The 13,752-nt window shown below is 51.2% G+C and overlaps 4 protein-coding genes across 4 annotated transcripts; 1 reads left to right on the top strand and 3 right to left on the bottom strand.

Annotated features, from left to right (window-relative positions):
• Positions 1 to 645: 645 nt before the first annotated feature.
• Positions 646 to 1,373, bottom strand: BDQ94DRAFT_137514 (uncharacterized protein). Its single transcript, XM_026765069.1, has one exon. It carries the CDS (start codon positions 836 to 838, stop codon positions 653 to 655), a length of 186 nt encoding a protein of 61 aa, XP_026630134.1. The 5' UTR covers positions 839 to 1,373; the 3' UTR covers positions 646 to 652.
• Positions 1,374 to 2,213: 840 nt separating this feature from the next.
• Positions 2,214 to 3,644, bottom strand: BDQ94DRAFT_167184 (phosphatidyl synthase; the record flags this gene model as incomplete). The annotated part of the gene is made up of 1 exon (XM_026770742.1): positions 2,214 to 3,644. The coding sequence occupies one exon, from the start codon at positions 3,642 to 3,644 to the stop codon at positions 2,214 to 2,216; it is 1,431 nt and encodes a 476-aa protein (XP_026630133.1).
• A 1,603-nt stretch (positions 3,645 to 5,247) lies between these two features.
• On the top strand, positions 5,248 to 6,660 carry gldB (putative glycerol dehydrogenase (GldB)). The gene is made up of 2 exons (XM_026765068.1): positions 5,248 to 5,846; positions 5,913 to 6,660. The coding sequence occupies exons 1-2, from the start codon at positions 5,439 to 5,441 to the stop codon at positions 6,480 to 6,482; spliced, it is 978 nt and encodes a 325-aa protein (XP_026630132.1). The 5' UTR covers positions 5,248 to 5,438; the 3' UTR covers positions 6,483 to 6,660.
• A 2,738-nt stretch (positions 6,661 to 9,398) lies between these two features.
• BDQ94DRAFT_157333 (uncharacterized protein) lies at positions 9,399 to 13,728 on the bottom strand (the record flags this gene model as incomplete). The annotated part of the gene is made up of 6 exons (XM_026768726.1): positions 9,399 to 11,075; positions 11,119 to 11,479; positions 11,670 to 11,747; positions 12,216 to 13,239; positions 13,318 to 13,625; positions 13,688 to 13,728. 6 exons carry the CDS (start codon positions 13,726 to 13,728, stop codon positions 9,399 to 9,401), a joined length of 3,489 nt encoding a protein of 1,162 aa, XP_026630131.1.
• Positions 13,729 to 13,752: the final 24 nt, after the last annotated feature.

Here is a 13,752-nt window from a genome sequence, read left to right as displayed (position 1 = left end):
ATGGATTCGCGTCCCGCTTAGCAGACACAGAAGCTTAAACAGATCTCCACAACTAGTCTCACGTGGGAGGACAATCCCTACTACAGGCATACTGGTTCAAGGATTAGCCGTGTGACATCACATAGAAGCCAGCCCGATTGGAGGACCAGAGGTAAATGATGACGAGCAGAAGACGACTGGTTGTAAGTATGCTATCATTATCATTAAAGCGGACACGAGATAAGTGCTACAATTGAACCTAAACAATAAGTACCTTGATCAATCGGATCAAACCCTAGCAACATGACTTCATTCGATCCTTCCACCAAAAGTACGAGCCCTATACGAACAATCCATGCATAACCGGACGTCAGCCCACTTCGTGGTCACAGTACTATGGGATCTGTGGATATCTACAATCTCCTACCGTTATACACATTAGCATCCTACCCATGTTAACGTTCACGCCAACTGAGATAACAATTAATCTTGCGACCGGTATTCACCTATATCAGCCAGAATAGGAGTTTGAAATGGCTCTAATAATGTTATACGCAATGCACATTTACACGAATATGCTCCCACAAAATCACAACTTGCAGTGGAATCTAAATGAGCGATAGGAATAACGAACCAGTTATACCAATGAGGATACTTACTCACCTTCCTCCTTCTAATTTTTAATGTCTATCACAACCCCAATATACCAAGTAAGCACCTGCAATAGTATAATGAAACAACTGTCCCTAACTCTTGCTTGCATTTCCATTATAAAATGGCAAACCACATTCTGAACCAACTCGCCCCCACAAAACGAACCCCAAGAAAGAGGCGTCATACCACACATACACACACACATACAACCCCTCCATGAAAGTCAACCATTCCAACAAAAACAACCCACAATCAGGTACCATCACCGCGCACAAGCACACCAAACAAACCACTACATACTCTTAAAGAACCAATCCACAGTAACCCCACCACACCCCTCCACAAGCATCAAACTGAATCCCCCCCTCCCCCTGCACTACATTTTCCCGGACTCGGTAGATGTCAAACACCCCCAGCCCGAGCTCACAATCCTGACCCCGAACCGAGGTGCATCATCCATAACATGCTATTGCATGACAAACCAATTCCAAATCCACTAGTATATGCAGCATAAACGAAAGTCGTATAACACCCCTAATCGAGCAGACCCCTCCGAAACTAATTCCCGAGCAACAGAAACCCGATGCTACTCCGTACTTCCAAGTGAGGTGAGTGACACCCGGGACGTTCCGAGTAGCCAAGCCCCAATCCAGCCCGCTTCGGGAACCGGAACGGAAATGTAATTAAGGATTGTGTCTATTGCTCGGCTCGAAAGCAAGCCACCACTACCACCAGTTAATTATCCAACGCTCGGGGATCTCGTACACACGGGATGGATGGAGTTGGATCGGAAGGTTCCGCTGAGATACTCGGGTGGTTTTATTGGACGAGGACCCGAAATTACTTAGTACTTTGTACTACAATTACTTTACTTACTTACCCTTTTTCTGCTCATTTGAAGGTTCGTACGGATGGGAATAATGACAGCAAAGGAAAATTGAGTTTCTCGAGTCCGACCGCACGCGGCGACAATGTCGTCACGACTCGCTACCAAAGTTTTTCGAGAATGGTACATAATTAGGAAAGCTTCGACGGTTAAGTTTTTACGTCTACTCGTGACGAAGTTTACTGGGTTACTGGGAACGGTCATTGGGTGGGTGGGAAAGAAACCGGCTGCAACATTGCAGGGTCGTAGTAGATTCCATGTAACCAAAATCAAAATCAGAATCAAAGCAAAAGTCTAAAGTAACCCGAACCTATCCAATCCATCTAACCAGCCCAGTGGAAGAGACATCATTGGTATGTGAAATGTGTATGTGAACATGAGAGGGAGAGAAAAAAAGAAAGTGACGCCGCATGGCCTTGCATTGCCTAGCATGCATGTGCACGTTCGTCCCATGGGTAAGAAAGCAAAAAACCCAGTCTAAAAGAGTCTCCAAAAAAAAAAATTCCAAAACAAAATCAGTCGACTCGCTGATGGCGATTTTTTGTGGCCCAGGAGCGACGATGGATATCAATAGTCCAAACCCGTAAGCCGTAACATGCAAAGAAAATGTCTAACATCGATCAAGATGTGAACAAAATGGGTGAAAAAGAGGTGTGGGAAGAAAGGAATAAGCAAGCGCCGATTTTTAATGCGTTTACTCGACAGCAGAGGCACCGTCGCCGTGGAGGACGGGGTTGACCTTGGGGTTCCACTTGAACTTGAAGTCCTGGCCGAGCTCCTTGCGGACGGCGGCCTTGACAGCCTCCAGGACGTTGGGGAAGACACCGAAGTTGGCCGGGTTGTTGTCGTCGTTGTCCTTGCCCTGGAAGACACCGGTGCGCACCAGACAGGTGTTCCAGCCGTGCATGTTACCACCGCAGATGTCGGAGGCCGGGTTGTCACCGACCATGTAGATGTTCTCGGGCAGGCGGTTCTCGTTGTGGATCTGCTCCATCCAGGCCTTCATGACCTCATCGGCGTAGGTGTAAGTGGCGCGCTCGGGCTTGCCGTAGACGACACGCTCCAGGTCGACACCGGTGAGGGCCTTGTACTGAGCCTCAATGGAGATACGGAAGAGACCCTGGGTCAGACGGGGGGGACCCTTGTGGTCGGTAGGGAAGACCAGGTCACCCTGGGAGAAGTAGACCGGGATGCGGGAGGCAACGGGGTCCTTGGCGCGGGTCAGCAGCTTTCCGTCCTCAGCCAGGAGGAGATCCATGATGAGCTGCATGTCAGTGGCGTAGTCGCGGGAGTCGGCGAACACCAGGATAGCATCGAACTTGATCTTAGAGAAGTCGCGGGGCTTGGCCTGGAGACGGTCCTCCTCGTGGAAGCAGCCCCAGGGGGAGATGGTTTGGTCCCAGGCGAGGATATCCTTGGGATGGATGACGTTCTTGAAGCCGTAGTTCTCAGCGACCTTGCGGATCTTCTGGCCCTCACCACCGCAGACCAGGACGGTTTCGTAGTACTCGGCCAACGCCTGCATTGGGGTGTGAGACTGGATGAACTGGTCGGTGGAGATGGGGCAGCCAAGGACCTCGGTGAGCTGGGCGCAGCGCTCATCCTCAGTCTTACCACCACCGTTGGTCAGGAGAATGTAAGGGATCTTGATGCCCAGCTCGTTGTCACCGTTGAGCATCGCGAGGGCCTCCTTGGCCTCGGGAATGGCCTCGTTACCGTGGGCCAAGACACCATCGATATCGAAAGCAAAGGCCATGTTCTTAGCAGCAGCGACCTTCTCCTTGGACATGTCCTGGACCTGAGAGGCCAGGATGTCGCGGGATACATCCGCAGTGACCACCGAGGAAAGACGGGAGACACGGGGAGATCTGGGGATGGGCAGGGAAGTGCCGAAGGAGTTGCGGGAGCCACGACGGTCCCGGGAGGAGGGAGCAAAGCTCAGGTTGTGCATGTACTGAGCAGCATCGCTGATGGAGCTGCGAGTAGCGGGGATCTCAACAGTGTTGCCAGCATCGTTAGGGATGGGCAGAGAGCCAGCAGCGCTACCACGAGCATCCCGGGGGGAGCGGGCACCCGGGGCAGGGGCAGCGTCCACGGCAAAGTCGGCGTCGTCAAAGCGAGGCATGATGAATTGCTGGAAGAAATTGAGGTTGTGGGAGGAGGTTCAATTGAGTGGAAAACAAAGGTGGGTGAGGATATAAGAGGAGGGAGAGGGAGGAAGACTAAGATAAGATAGGATAGGATGATATCACTCGGAGACGAAAACAGGAAGACAACCAACGGGCGTCACCTGCAGGCAATTGTCACCGGAGGAAGATGGAAGAGGAAGATGATGTGAAAGAGAAGGATGAAGATGGAAAAGAAAGAGAAGGGAGGCGAAGAGGACCATATATAACAAGCTCTCTTCAGCAGAGTACAGTGGCGGTAAGGTCCAGCGGACGAGGGGGAGAAGGCGTACCACCGACAAGGAGGTGTTTATCCTGGGTTGCAGCCATACGGAGACAGCGCTTCGGCCAAATCAGCCATCTGGATCCACCGACTGGGTTGGGAGGGGCGTATCATCATCCCTAGGAATTCTCGTCGTCATTATTTTACGGGGAGGTGATTAGCTGCGACATTTCGCAGTTTGCTGGAGGGAGCGGAGCCAACAATGGCAGCTCGATGGATGCAGTTTAGCTGCTCGTAGCAAGTAAGAATAACTGGACTTTACAAAAAAGATGTCCACTACTTTTCTAGGCAAGGTTGTGGGTGGAGCTGTGTGGTAATCTTTCAAGACTGTGACCGCTGGACCCTGGCTGGTGGTAATATATGACATGCTCAATACTACGACATACGCAGACACACACACACACATATACCAAGACACATAAGACACACACGCACAAATGCTCAATGCCATTCCTGTGCAGGTATCCAAGTTACTACTTTCGGGACAGATTCGGGGGTTTTTCTGAGGCATTAAACCGCCATCCCACACCAAGTGTCCCACTCTTCACACCACTTTCACTGCCGGCGCAGCATCGTGGCTGCAGATGGCAGCCTGAACTGCCCACCGCGGCGGGGCGGGAGGGCAACTGGGGAGTGGCATCACCGGATTCTTCGAGAGGTGATTGGGCAGGCTGGAAATTTGTTCGCAGGACGAACCACCCAAGAAGGAAGAAGCTGCTGCAAGTTGAGTGGACAGGAGGGGGTGCCAGCGGGACTCTTGATGGGGAGTGATTCGTCGCTACGGGCATTCCACTCACGAACGAGCCACAGATCGCTGGAGCCGATGACGATCGAGCGGGCGGCGGCGGGTCAAACGCTCGCGCCGTTTCGAAACCAATACACCCAGTGATGTCATGGGCTCCATGTTCTCGTTTTTTTGGTAATTGCAATTTCCCCGTCTGGATTGGGAAATCGGAATGAATTCAATGGATCCAGAAAAAAGTGGGTTTGGTGTCTCTTCAGGCCAAACCAAAAACGTGCCCATGCCGTCATGGATGGAAGCTTCACTGAGTAGAAAAAAAATGCACCAGGAGCTCCCCCAAGCTCGAGCTTGGAAATAAACCAAAACACCAAGGTCAAGTGTGGATGTTCATCCACAAGATGGCTGGTTAAAGTAAAAAAAAAAAAAAAAAAGTACAAGTGTACATTCAGCAGCAAACCGAAAGTCAAAGAAATGACCCTGCATAATAGAATTAGTAGCAGCAACAGCATCATACCCCTCATCAACACAACCCCCTCCACCCCACTTGCTGTTCTTGCCTGTAAAGTTGCCTTCTCAACGAGAGCCCCTCCTCGCCGATACCACCAAGTGACTTCTTCCCCTCCCACCCGCTATTTGTACTCATCCCTCGGCTTCCCTAGCTACTCTTCTTCCTCCTCAGTTATACCCAATCCCTTCTATACTCCATCACATCGATACCCCTATACAACCATGTCTTCCGGACAGACTTTCACTCTTAGCAACGGCGTCAAGATCCCCGGCGTCGGCTTCGGTACCTTCGCCAACGAGGGTGCCACGGGTGAGACCTACAAGGCCGTCACCTGCGCTCTTAACACTGGATACCGTCACCTCGACTGTGCCTGGTACTACCTGAACGAGGGTGAGGTTGGTGACGCCGTCAAGGACTTCCTCGCTGCCAACCCCTCCGTCAAGCGTGAGGACATCTTCATCTGCACCAAGGTCTGGAACCACCTCCACCGCCCCGAGGATGTGCAGTGGTCCGTCGAGAGCTCCCTCAAGAAGCTCAAGGTCGACTACATCGACCTCTTCCTTGTTCACTGGCCCATTGCTGCCGAGAAGGAGACTCAGGAGAAGCCCAAGATTGGCCCTGATGGAAAGGTAAGTCTTTACTCAATTATATCGGGTACTACCGATCGGAGCACAGCTGACTTGATATTCCGATAGTACGTGATCCTTAAGGATCTCACTGAGAACCCGGAGCCCACCTGGAGGGCAATGGAGAAGATCTACAAGGAGGGCAAGGCCAAGGCGATCGGTGTCTCCAACTGGACCATCGAGGGTCTGGAGAAGCTTCTCAAGTACGCTGAGGTCAAGCCTCACGTCAACCAGATCGAGATCCATCCCTTCCTGCCCAACGAGAAGCTGGTTAAATACTGCTTCGACCACGGCATCCTGCCCGAGGCCTACTCTCCCCTGGGCTCCCAGAACCAGGTGCCCACGACGGGTGAGAAGGTCAGCGAGAACCAGACGCTGAACGACATCGCCAAGAAGGGCGGCTACACTCTGGCGCAGGTGCTCATCGCCTGGGGTCTGCGTCGTGGCTACGTGGTGCTCCCCAAGAGCTCCAACCCCGCTCGTATCGAGTCCAACTTCAAGAGCATCCAGCTGACGGATGAGGAGTACGAAGCCGTCAACAAGGTGGCTGAGGGTCGTCACTTCCGCTTCGTCAACATGAAGGACACCTTTGGCTACGACGTGTGGCCCGAGGAGACCGCCAAGAACCTTTCTGCTTAGATGATGATAGAGAGCGATTTTTGATTTATGCAGGCCATAAACCAGTAAAATTGGACAAAATGAGCTTATGAGTGGATGGACCTATTGAGATGAAATGTGTATCTAGCAATTCAAGCAATAGCCAGATTACACCACAATACAATACGTATAGAAAGCAATCCATGTATTTCACTTTCATTCCTTTACCCCTTAGAATAGACGGAACAAAATAAAAAAAAATAATGAAAAATAGTCGAGGATAATAATTTAATAATAGGAAACCACTTCTATCCGCCAATCCCAGCCATCAAACATCGCTCCCACCAACAGTTCGCAAATGAAACCTCAACCCATCCATGCATGCATGCATGTGCTTGCGAGCCGAATCACAGTCAGTAACCTAAGTGGCTTGATGGAGACGGGACGGGACTAATCCCAGTAAGTTAGTTTTACAAAGTAGGCTACTTACTCGGAGGGTCGGAGGACTGTCCTCCATGCGTTGACGGGGCTAGTGCGCAATGACGTCACCCTCATAATCCGTACCTACCACACACCCTTCAATCCTTTTGAATATCTAAAACAAACCACCCATAACATCTGAAAATGAGCGGCACACAGGGGCTATGTGGCAACTTTGACGAGCGTCTAGAACGTTCATCGACCACACCAAGACACATATATACTAAATCCTGTTATTATATGCAATGCTTGGTATAGAGACAGAGATTCTTTCATCATAACGTGCCTGGAATCAAACAAAACAATTAAAACAAAAGGAGGGGCGAAGGAACATATGGAACGGGACTCTAACCGAACCAGGCTAGTCATGGTCGTATCGGAGAATCTCGGAATCGAGGTACCGGGTTCTCCCCCTCGGTGGGCAAATCTGGAAGAAGCCCTAAAACACCGAGTGGCTGGATTGGGAAAGGGGGCTTGCGTACTGTGAATGTTATGTTGTCTTAGTTAGTGTTAGTTTGGCTAGTACGGATTTGGTTGGGAGTGGGGTACTTACTGCCCTAGCCCTAGTATTTACTTGGGTGCTGGATTGGGACTGGTTAGGATAGAGAGGGGTAGAGCCCCCATTTACTACTAATTTGTTCATCCAGTCGGGATGGAGAAGATGGATGGAGTTATGGATACTAAGTACATTTCATTGGGATTGAATGTGACACGGTGGAAGTATACTCCTCCTAGTCACAGTGGTTATCTGGGATACTAGTTAGTAGTATCTACTATCTACGTGTAGTAAGTACTTAGCATGTTTGCGGGATTATTTATGTTGGATGGGATGATATGGATAATGGTCCACTTGGTATGTTTCTGAATACGGAGTATAGTAACCTATCGATAGTATCCATAGGTACTACGGAGTAGATAGGAGGAGTATCCTCGCTACCTACTTACTTATCCAGTAGGTAGACTAGTAGACAACAGATATCATTCGTCTAGAGGAGGAGAAGGAGTTCGTAGTAGTATCTACTACCATTTTACATTGGTTATGGTTGGTTGGTACTGGTGCCTGATTCCCACCCCGGTTAAACAAATCAATCAGAAGAACATAACATATCTGAAATTTGGATCCATCAACCCCCTGCCACATACCAAAATACTAGACTACATAATATACAAAGTAGCTTACTTCAGAGATAGTCTAAGTATCCGAGTCTACCCGCGATATGCGCCCTGAATTAGGGAAGTTCAGCGAAGGAAAAAAAAAGCTAATTGCATCCTGGGCTGAACTCTGTTTTTTGGCTTTGGATCTGCGTGGATTTGCGGTTTGTTGGTTCTTAGCTTTGTGGTATACGGAGTGTAAGCAAAGTAGACTACGTACATAGTAGGGTGGGATGGGGATGAGATGTGGGGTAAATTTTTTGAGATTGAGGGATTAATGGGAAGGGAGGGAGAGAGCAATTGGGGTAGTTCGTGTGATGGTCGATTGGAGATGAGTTGATTGAGGGGAGTTAATGTGTAGTACAGTACTACTTAGTAGTATGATGGGTGATCGTCGACATGTGTTTACTGTGCAAAAGTTTAAAAACATGATGGTGGTAGTCAAAGCTCACTATAGTTTCCCCATGTGGTGTGATGGTATATTCTCTCCGCATCTCAATGTTGCAGCTAATACTACTAAGGGAATAGATATTTTTCATTAAACTCGGATGAAATATATCGCTCTGCTTTACCAGAGTCGTTAGATACCCTTGTATTGTATCTTCAGATGAGAAGATCGCATACCTTTCCCAATGTTCGAACATTATAGGCTAGTACTACGCAAATATACATCTGCAACTACTGAACGAGTTAGTACTACAGATAGTAATTACCCTCTTCACTCCAACCCAGCCACTAGAGCCACAACCACCACCGATAACTACTCTACCTTTTACTATACACAACAAAAAAACGAATATCAAATCCACTCACCGGCACCTCCCACTGCATCAACCTTCAACCCAGCTATACTGTATATGTACAATGCAGGGCGGGAAACCTTAACCCCCAATGCAGAGGTTATATCATCGTGCAGAGACATGCAGAAATCCATTATGTATGAGTAAATATAAGGTGTGTGTATAGCTTGGATATTCATCCATGGATTACCCGGTTACTGCACCTCCGCAGTGCATATCCTCTGCAAGGATGTGAGTAATGTGCAGATCTGAATGTGATGGTGGAAACAACAAGGCTGAGGTCCATGTGTTGCACTTTATGCATCGAGGTTGTAGGTTGTATTAGGGAGATGCACAGGATGTCCTACTACTACTATGGTATGGAAATAGATGATGAAAACTCATATTAACGTAGTAAGTAAATTGATTCGGCAACACCCATGCCTTCAGACCAAACGCCTTCCTTGTCAGGTCCCCCCATATGTACACTATCCCGAAACGCCAAATGAACGAGAAAGCAAACGAGGATATCAACAAAATATCATATTCACGCGCGCGGACGCATCTTCCGAGGCACTGGCGTCGACCCAGCGTTGATCTTCAGCAGGTTGGTCTTCGCGCTACTGCTGCGCAGTGATGTCTTGATGCTGTCGCTTGCAGGCTTCGACGGTGTCGCCGGGACCCGCCTCGGCGACTTAGGGGTGAGCTTTTTGCGCTGCTCCGCCGTGCTCGCGCTGTTGTCGCTGCTGGACGACGGAGAGGACAGGGAAACGCTGCTGACGGCTGTTGCAGCCGTCGAGTCGGCTTTGGGTGCTCCGGGACCCAGCCGGCGCACGCGCCGCGTCCGAGGCGTTGCAGTAGCGGGTGCAGTAGGCGCTGCATCGGCGCGATCCTCCCCACCACTCTTCTGCGCCACTTGAGACCGCGTTGTTCGGCTACTGGCTGCCTTTCTTTTCTCGGGGCTTTTGCCCTTGCTTCCGCGGCTCGCAACGTCATGCTCCTCGCCCTTTGCTGCCTCTGATCCGTCGTCGAACTGCACCAGTTCCTCGTCGTTCCACGACACATGCTTCTTCGCCGTTTTGTGCGGTCGCTCCGAGACGTCTCCTGTCGTCTCGCTATCTGTGCAAGGGGCGGTACCGGCCTTCTTCCCAGACTCTGGCGACTTGCGTGTGAGACCCTGCAAAACGAACTTCGGTGCCAGTGCATTGCCCTTGTTCAGTCGCGTGTTTCGCCGCGTCGTGAGGGCCAGCTCCTGGGCCTCGGTGCGCTGCAAGAAGACGAATTCTGTGCCCTTGGCACGGCGCAGTGACAGGGTATTGCGTACTGCAGCCGCAGCGGTGATGGTCGTCAACAGGTTGGAAGAGCGAACGGTGCGAGGTCGAGTGCTGCGTCGAGGGCTGGATGGCTGCGGGCTGGCCTCATCTTTCTCCTTGGTAGGCGACAGTTGAGGCTTCTGCGGTAAGGGCGAGTTGGTGTCAAGGTCCTCCAGCGCGCGGCGCGCCGGTGGTGTGGGAGACGCAACAACAACCGACACCTCGGGCTCAGTCTTTTCGGGCTCCTGGGCGACCATAGCGGCTTTTGCCTCGCGCTTGGCTTTGGCCTTGGACAAGAAGTTGTTGAGCAACTCAGTATCCTCTCCGTCCAATGAGCTTCGGAGTGCCGACCGAACGAGCGTTGATTCCTGCTCGGTCGTCAATTCCTGCACAGGCGCGGCGACCGTAGCCGCTGCCGGTTCCTCCAGGGTTTCTACTTCGACAGGCACAGTCGGCTCTTCGTCCGTGTGCTCTTCACCGATCATCGTAGATACTGTGTTTTCAACGTGGCCATCATGCTCCGGAGTCGCAGGTTTCTCTTCACTTGCGTCGGAGAGCTGCACAGTCGGCTGTTCGACGTCTTCGCGGGTTCTTAAGTCTGGGGTGCCGACCACCATGCCACCAACCACTAGCGGCGACTGGCCATGTAGCGAGCGGCTATAGGCTGCGTCGGACGCCAATTTAGTGGGGGTTTCCGGGATCGGGCTGGAGGATTCGTCCATATCGGCAGGGTTCTCCGCGAGCTCTTCCAACGTCGACGTGGGCAATTCCTGGTCGTTCTTCACATCGTCACACGACTCTTCTGGTTGTAGGCTGTCGTATTCAACCGGCTCATCGGGGATGTCGACAAAGTCACTGTAGATGAGGGGAAGTTTGCCTGGGGTTGTTAGCCCAACGAACTGGGTAATCCTCTAAAGCAGCTGGTAGGAGAAACTCACGCCGCCGCCCATTGACCTCGGACTCCCACTGCGTCTCCAAGAAGGAGCGCCCGCGCACACCATCCTCCAAGTCGTCCGCTTCCAGAGCGAAACATCTGCGCTTGACACCGCGACGGAGGCCGGGATTCCGCGACGTGTTGATTTCCAGATGGAGATCGTCGTCGACGGTATGACGCTCTGCCGCAATCAATTGCTGCAGAGCTTTCATGCTGTTGAACGAAGTGCGAAAGCGCTTCCAGACCTTACGCGACTTGCCGCGGGCGCGGAATGCGGTTGATGGTTTGCGTTCCCAGGGGCGGGGGGCGGCTCTAGTAGCTTTGACGGGGGTAAATCTGAATCGATCTTCTTGAGAGAAGGTGGTCCGTAGATGTGGAGGGCTGCAGACAGAGTAAGTTGTTAGTGACGCGACAACAAGACATCGATCACGGCTCAGCGATGTTCATCGGAGAACTGGCGATAGTGGGAGAAAAGGGGGCCGCAACATGGCGGTGGCGCAACAGATCTCCCACATTGAGTCCCAAACAGACAGCGGGCCTTTAGGCCGTCCAAAGAGAAGGTTGGACTCACCATGCCTGGAATGTGTCGGAAGGACAGACAAAGTCCGCCATCTTCATGGTGAATCCGCGGCGGAATGTGTGTTCGGCGCTGACGTCAAGCGAGACTCGGGAAGGAGAGACTTGAAGCCGGTAGACGGTGAGTTTGTAGAATAAAACGAGATAAACTACCGGGCTTCAGTGAGATAAAAAGAAGATACTGAATAGCGATACTGAGTAACACGGGAATATTCCAACGCGAGCAGGATGGAGGAGGAGAGTGAAGTGGATTTGCTGTTGTGGTCCGGCCGCCGTTTGTTACGTTGCCCTGCCAACCATCAGAGTTATAGGGAGGATTGCCCTCATCTCCGCTACTTGCAGACTAACACCATCTTATTTAAACCTTCAGAACACCGATGATTGGCCAGCATAGTAGACGCCATACAGTTGAATCTATTTGATAACCCTTAGCTTAGCTAACGATCCATACGTTAAGATCATCTAGTAAACCCAGGGGAGGATTCTCCACCGGACCGCCCGCCGGTACTTCTCCCAGTCTTCGCCATACTTTGCCGCACACATAGCATCGTCTCTGCGTTCCCGATGCATCAACAGGATTGCAAAGTACAGTACGTAGAAGTAAGTGAAGATTATTCCCCAACCTTGGGCTTCACCCTGAACGACCTTGCGCCCGTCTGTCATCTGGAAGCTCTGTGAGGCAGCCACAAGACTCCCTGCCGGGTAAATCAGATATCCTGCCATCCCCGTGGGCAAACTAAAGGGCAATGCTTGTAGCCAGTCCCCAAAGTAGTTGATATGTCGAGACATGCCCCACCATCCAGCTGTGAGCAGTCTAGTTCCGCGCTTAGTTTGAATGTACGACAGGCCTGCCACACTCGGATCGTTGGGGCGCGTGCGGAACATGTGCTTCTGGTCGTTGGCGGCCCGGAAGATATACAGTCCCAGGACAAAGACGGCGCTCACAGCTGCGACGTTGAACCACCCCAGCTGCAAAGGGTAGACAGCCAAATAACGGCATTGTGTTGAGTATAGAAAGGGCACCCAGAGAAGATCGCCAAAGGAGAGCATAAATCCCATGCCATCAGTGGTGGTATCCATCATAACCAGAAGCCCTAATTCATTGTAATGGCTGTTGAGCACGTAAAATCCCTGGAAGAAGGCGATCAACAGAATACTGTCGGAGGCATAGCCATAAGTGCGATACTGCTTGGCGACAAAGGCAAGATCAAGAAGGATCCAGCCGGTCAAGCCAGGATACATCTCGCACCAAGTCTTGATGTCGATCTCCCCGAAGAATGGAAGAGTGACACGGGGGTTCAATTCCCGCCCGATGTAGAAATCGTAGATAACATTGCCTGTCTTCCCGCCGGCTGCTAGTTCGCGAAGATCTCTATTGGGGTAATTGGTGTCCACGCCGAAGCTGCGGATGTAGAGGTAGGTGGCGAGTGCAAATGATATCAATAAATTGGCCGTCAACATCTGCACATAGTGATCTGCAATATACGTCCATACAGCGAAGTCGGCGCCTTTAAAGTATGTGCCAATTGCACAGAGAGCAAAAACGACAACGCTGGTCGGGAACGCTGTTAAGTGTTGTGGTCAGCGCAGTTCAAGTGAAGCATATGGCAGCCGGGGTTCATAGATAGTATAAGTATATTTACCATTCATGCGATATTCAAGCGGACGGCCATGATGGACCAGTTTGGTTCCATGAACCTTTTGTGCTGGGAGGAGCCTCCAGAGAAGCAGGATAAAGAAATAGTATGCCAGCACTGCACCGGTCACTTTCCAGTCGAAGAGCCCCCATATTCCACCTTCAGGCCACCCGGTCTCCGCGGTCCATTTCTCCCAAGTGAAAGTACGAGGGCTCAACAGCGAAGGCACAGGACAGCCCGATACATCATTACAGCCGAAGGCAAAGAAGTACAGGAGCAAAGGTAGGCCAATGGTGATGGCAGCGGCTCCTAGGCTACCGGCAATTCAGTCAATATTGTCAAGGCAGGATAGGGTCTGGGGTAGGTACGTGCTTACGGTCCACCAAACTCATATTCAACCACCGTCGAGGAAGCCATTGCAACAATTATACCTCCAGACAG

The sequence above is a fragment of the Aspergillus welwitschiae genome (assembly GCF_003344945.1).
Source record: "Aspergillus welwitschiae strain CBS 139.54b unplaced genomic scaffold BDQ94scaffold_5, whole genome shotgun sequence".
NCBI lineage: Eukaryota > Fungi > Ascomycota > Eurotiomycetes > Eurotiales > Aspergillaceae > Aspergillus > Aspergillus welwitschiae.
Note: the sequence above shows the minus strand (reverse complement) of the source record. Positions and strands in the feature narration are given on the sequence as shown.

What these genes read in the sequence shown, in the direction of transcription:
- gldB (XM_026765068.1), top strand. Translation starts at nt 5,439, where the DNA reads ATGTCTTCCGGACAGACTTTCACTCTTAGCAACGGCGTCAAGATCCCC. An exon ending in AGATTGGCCCTGATGGAAAG is followed by an intron (nt 5,847 to 5,912) that starts GTAAGTCTTTAC and finishes ATATTCCGATAG; the next exon opens with TACGTGATCCTTAAGGATCT.
- BDQ94DRAFT_137514 (XM_026765069.1), bottom strand. Translation starts at nt 838, where the DNA reads ATGTGTGTGTGTATGTGTGGTATGACGCCTCTTTCTTGGGGTTCGTTT.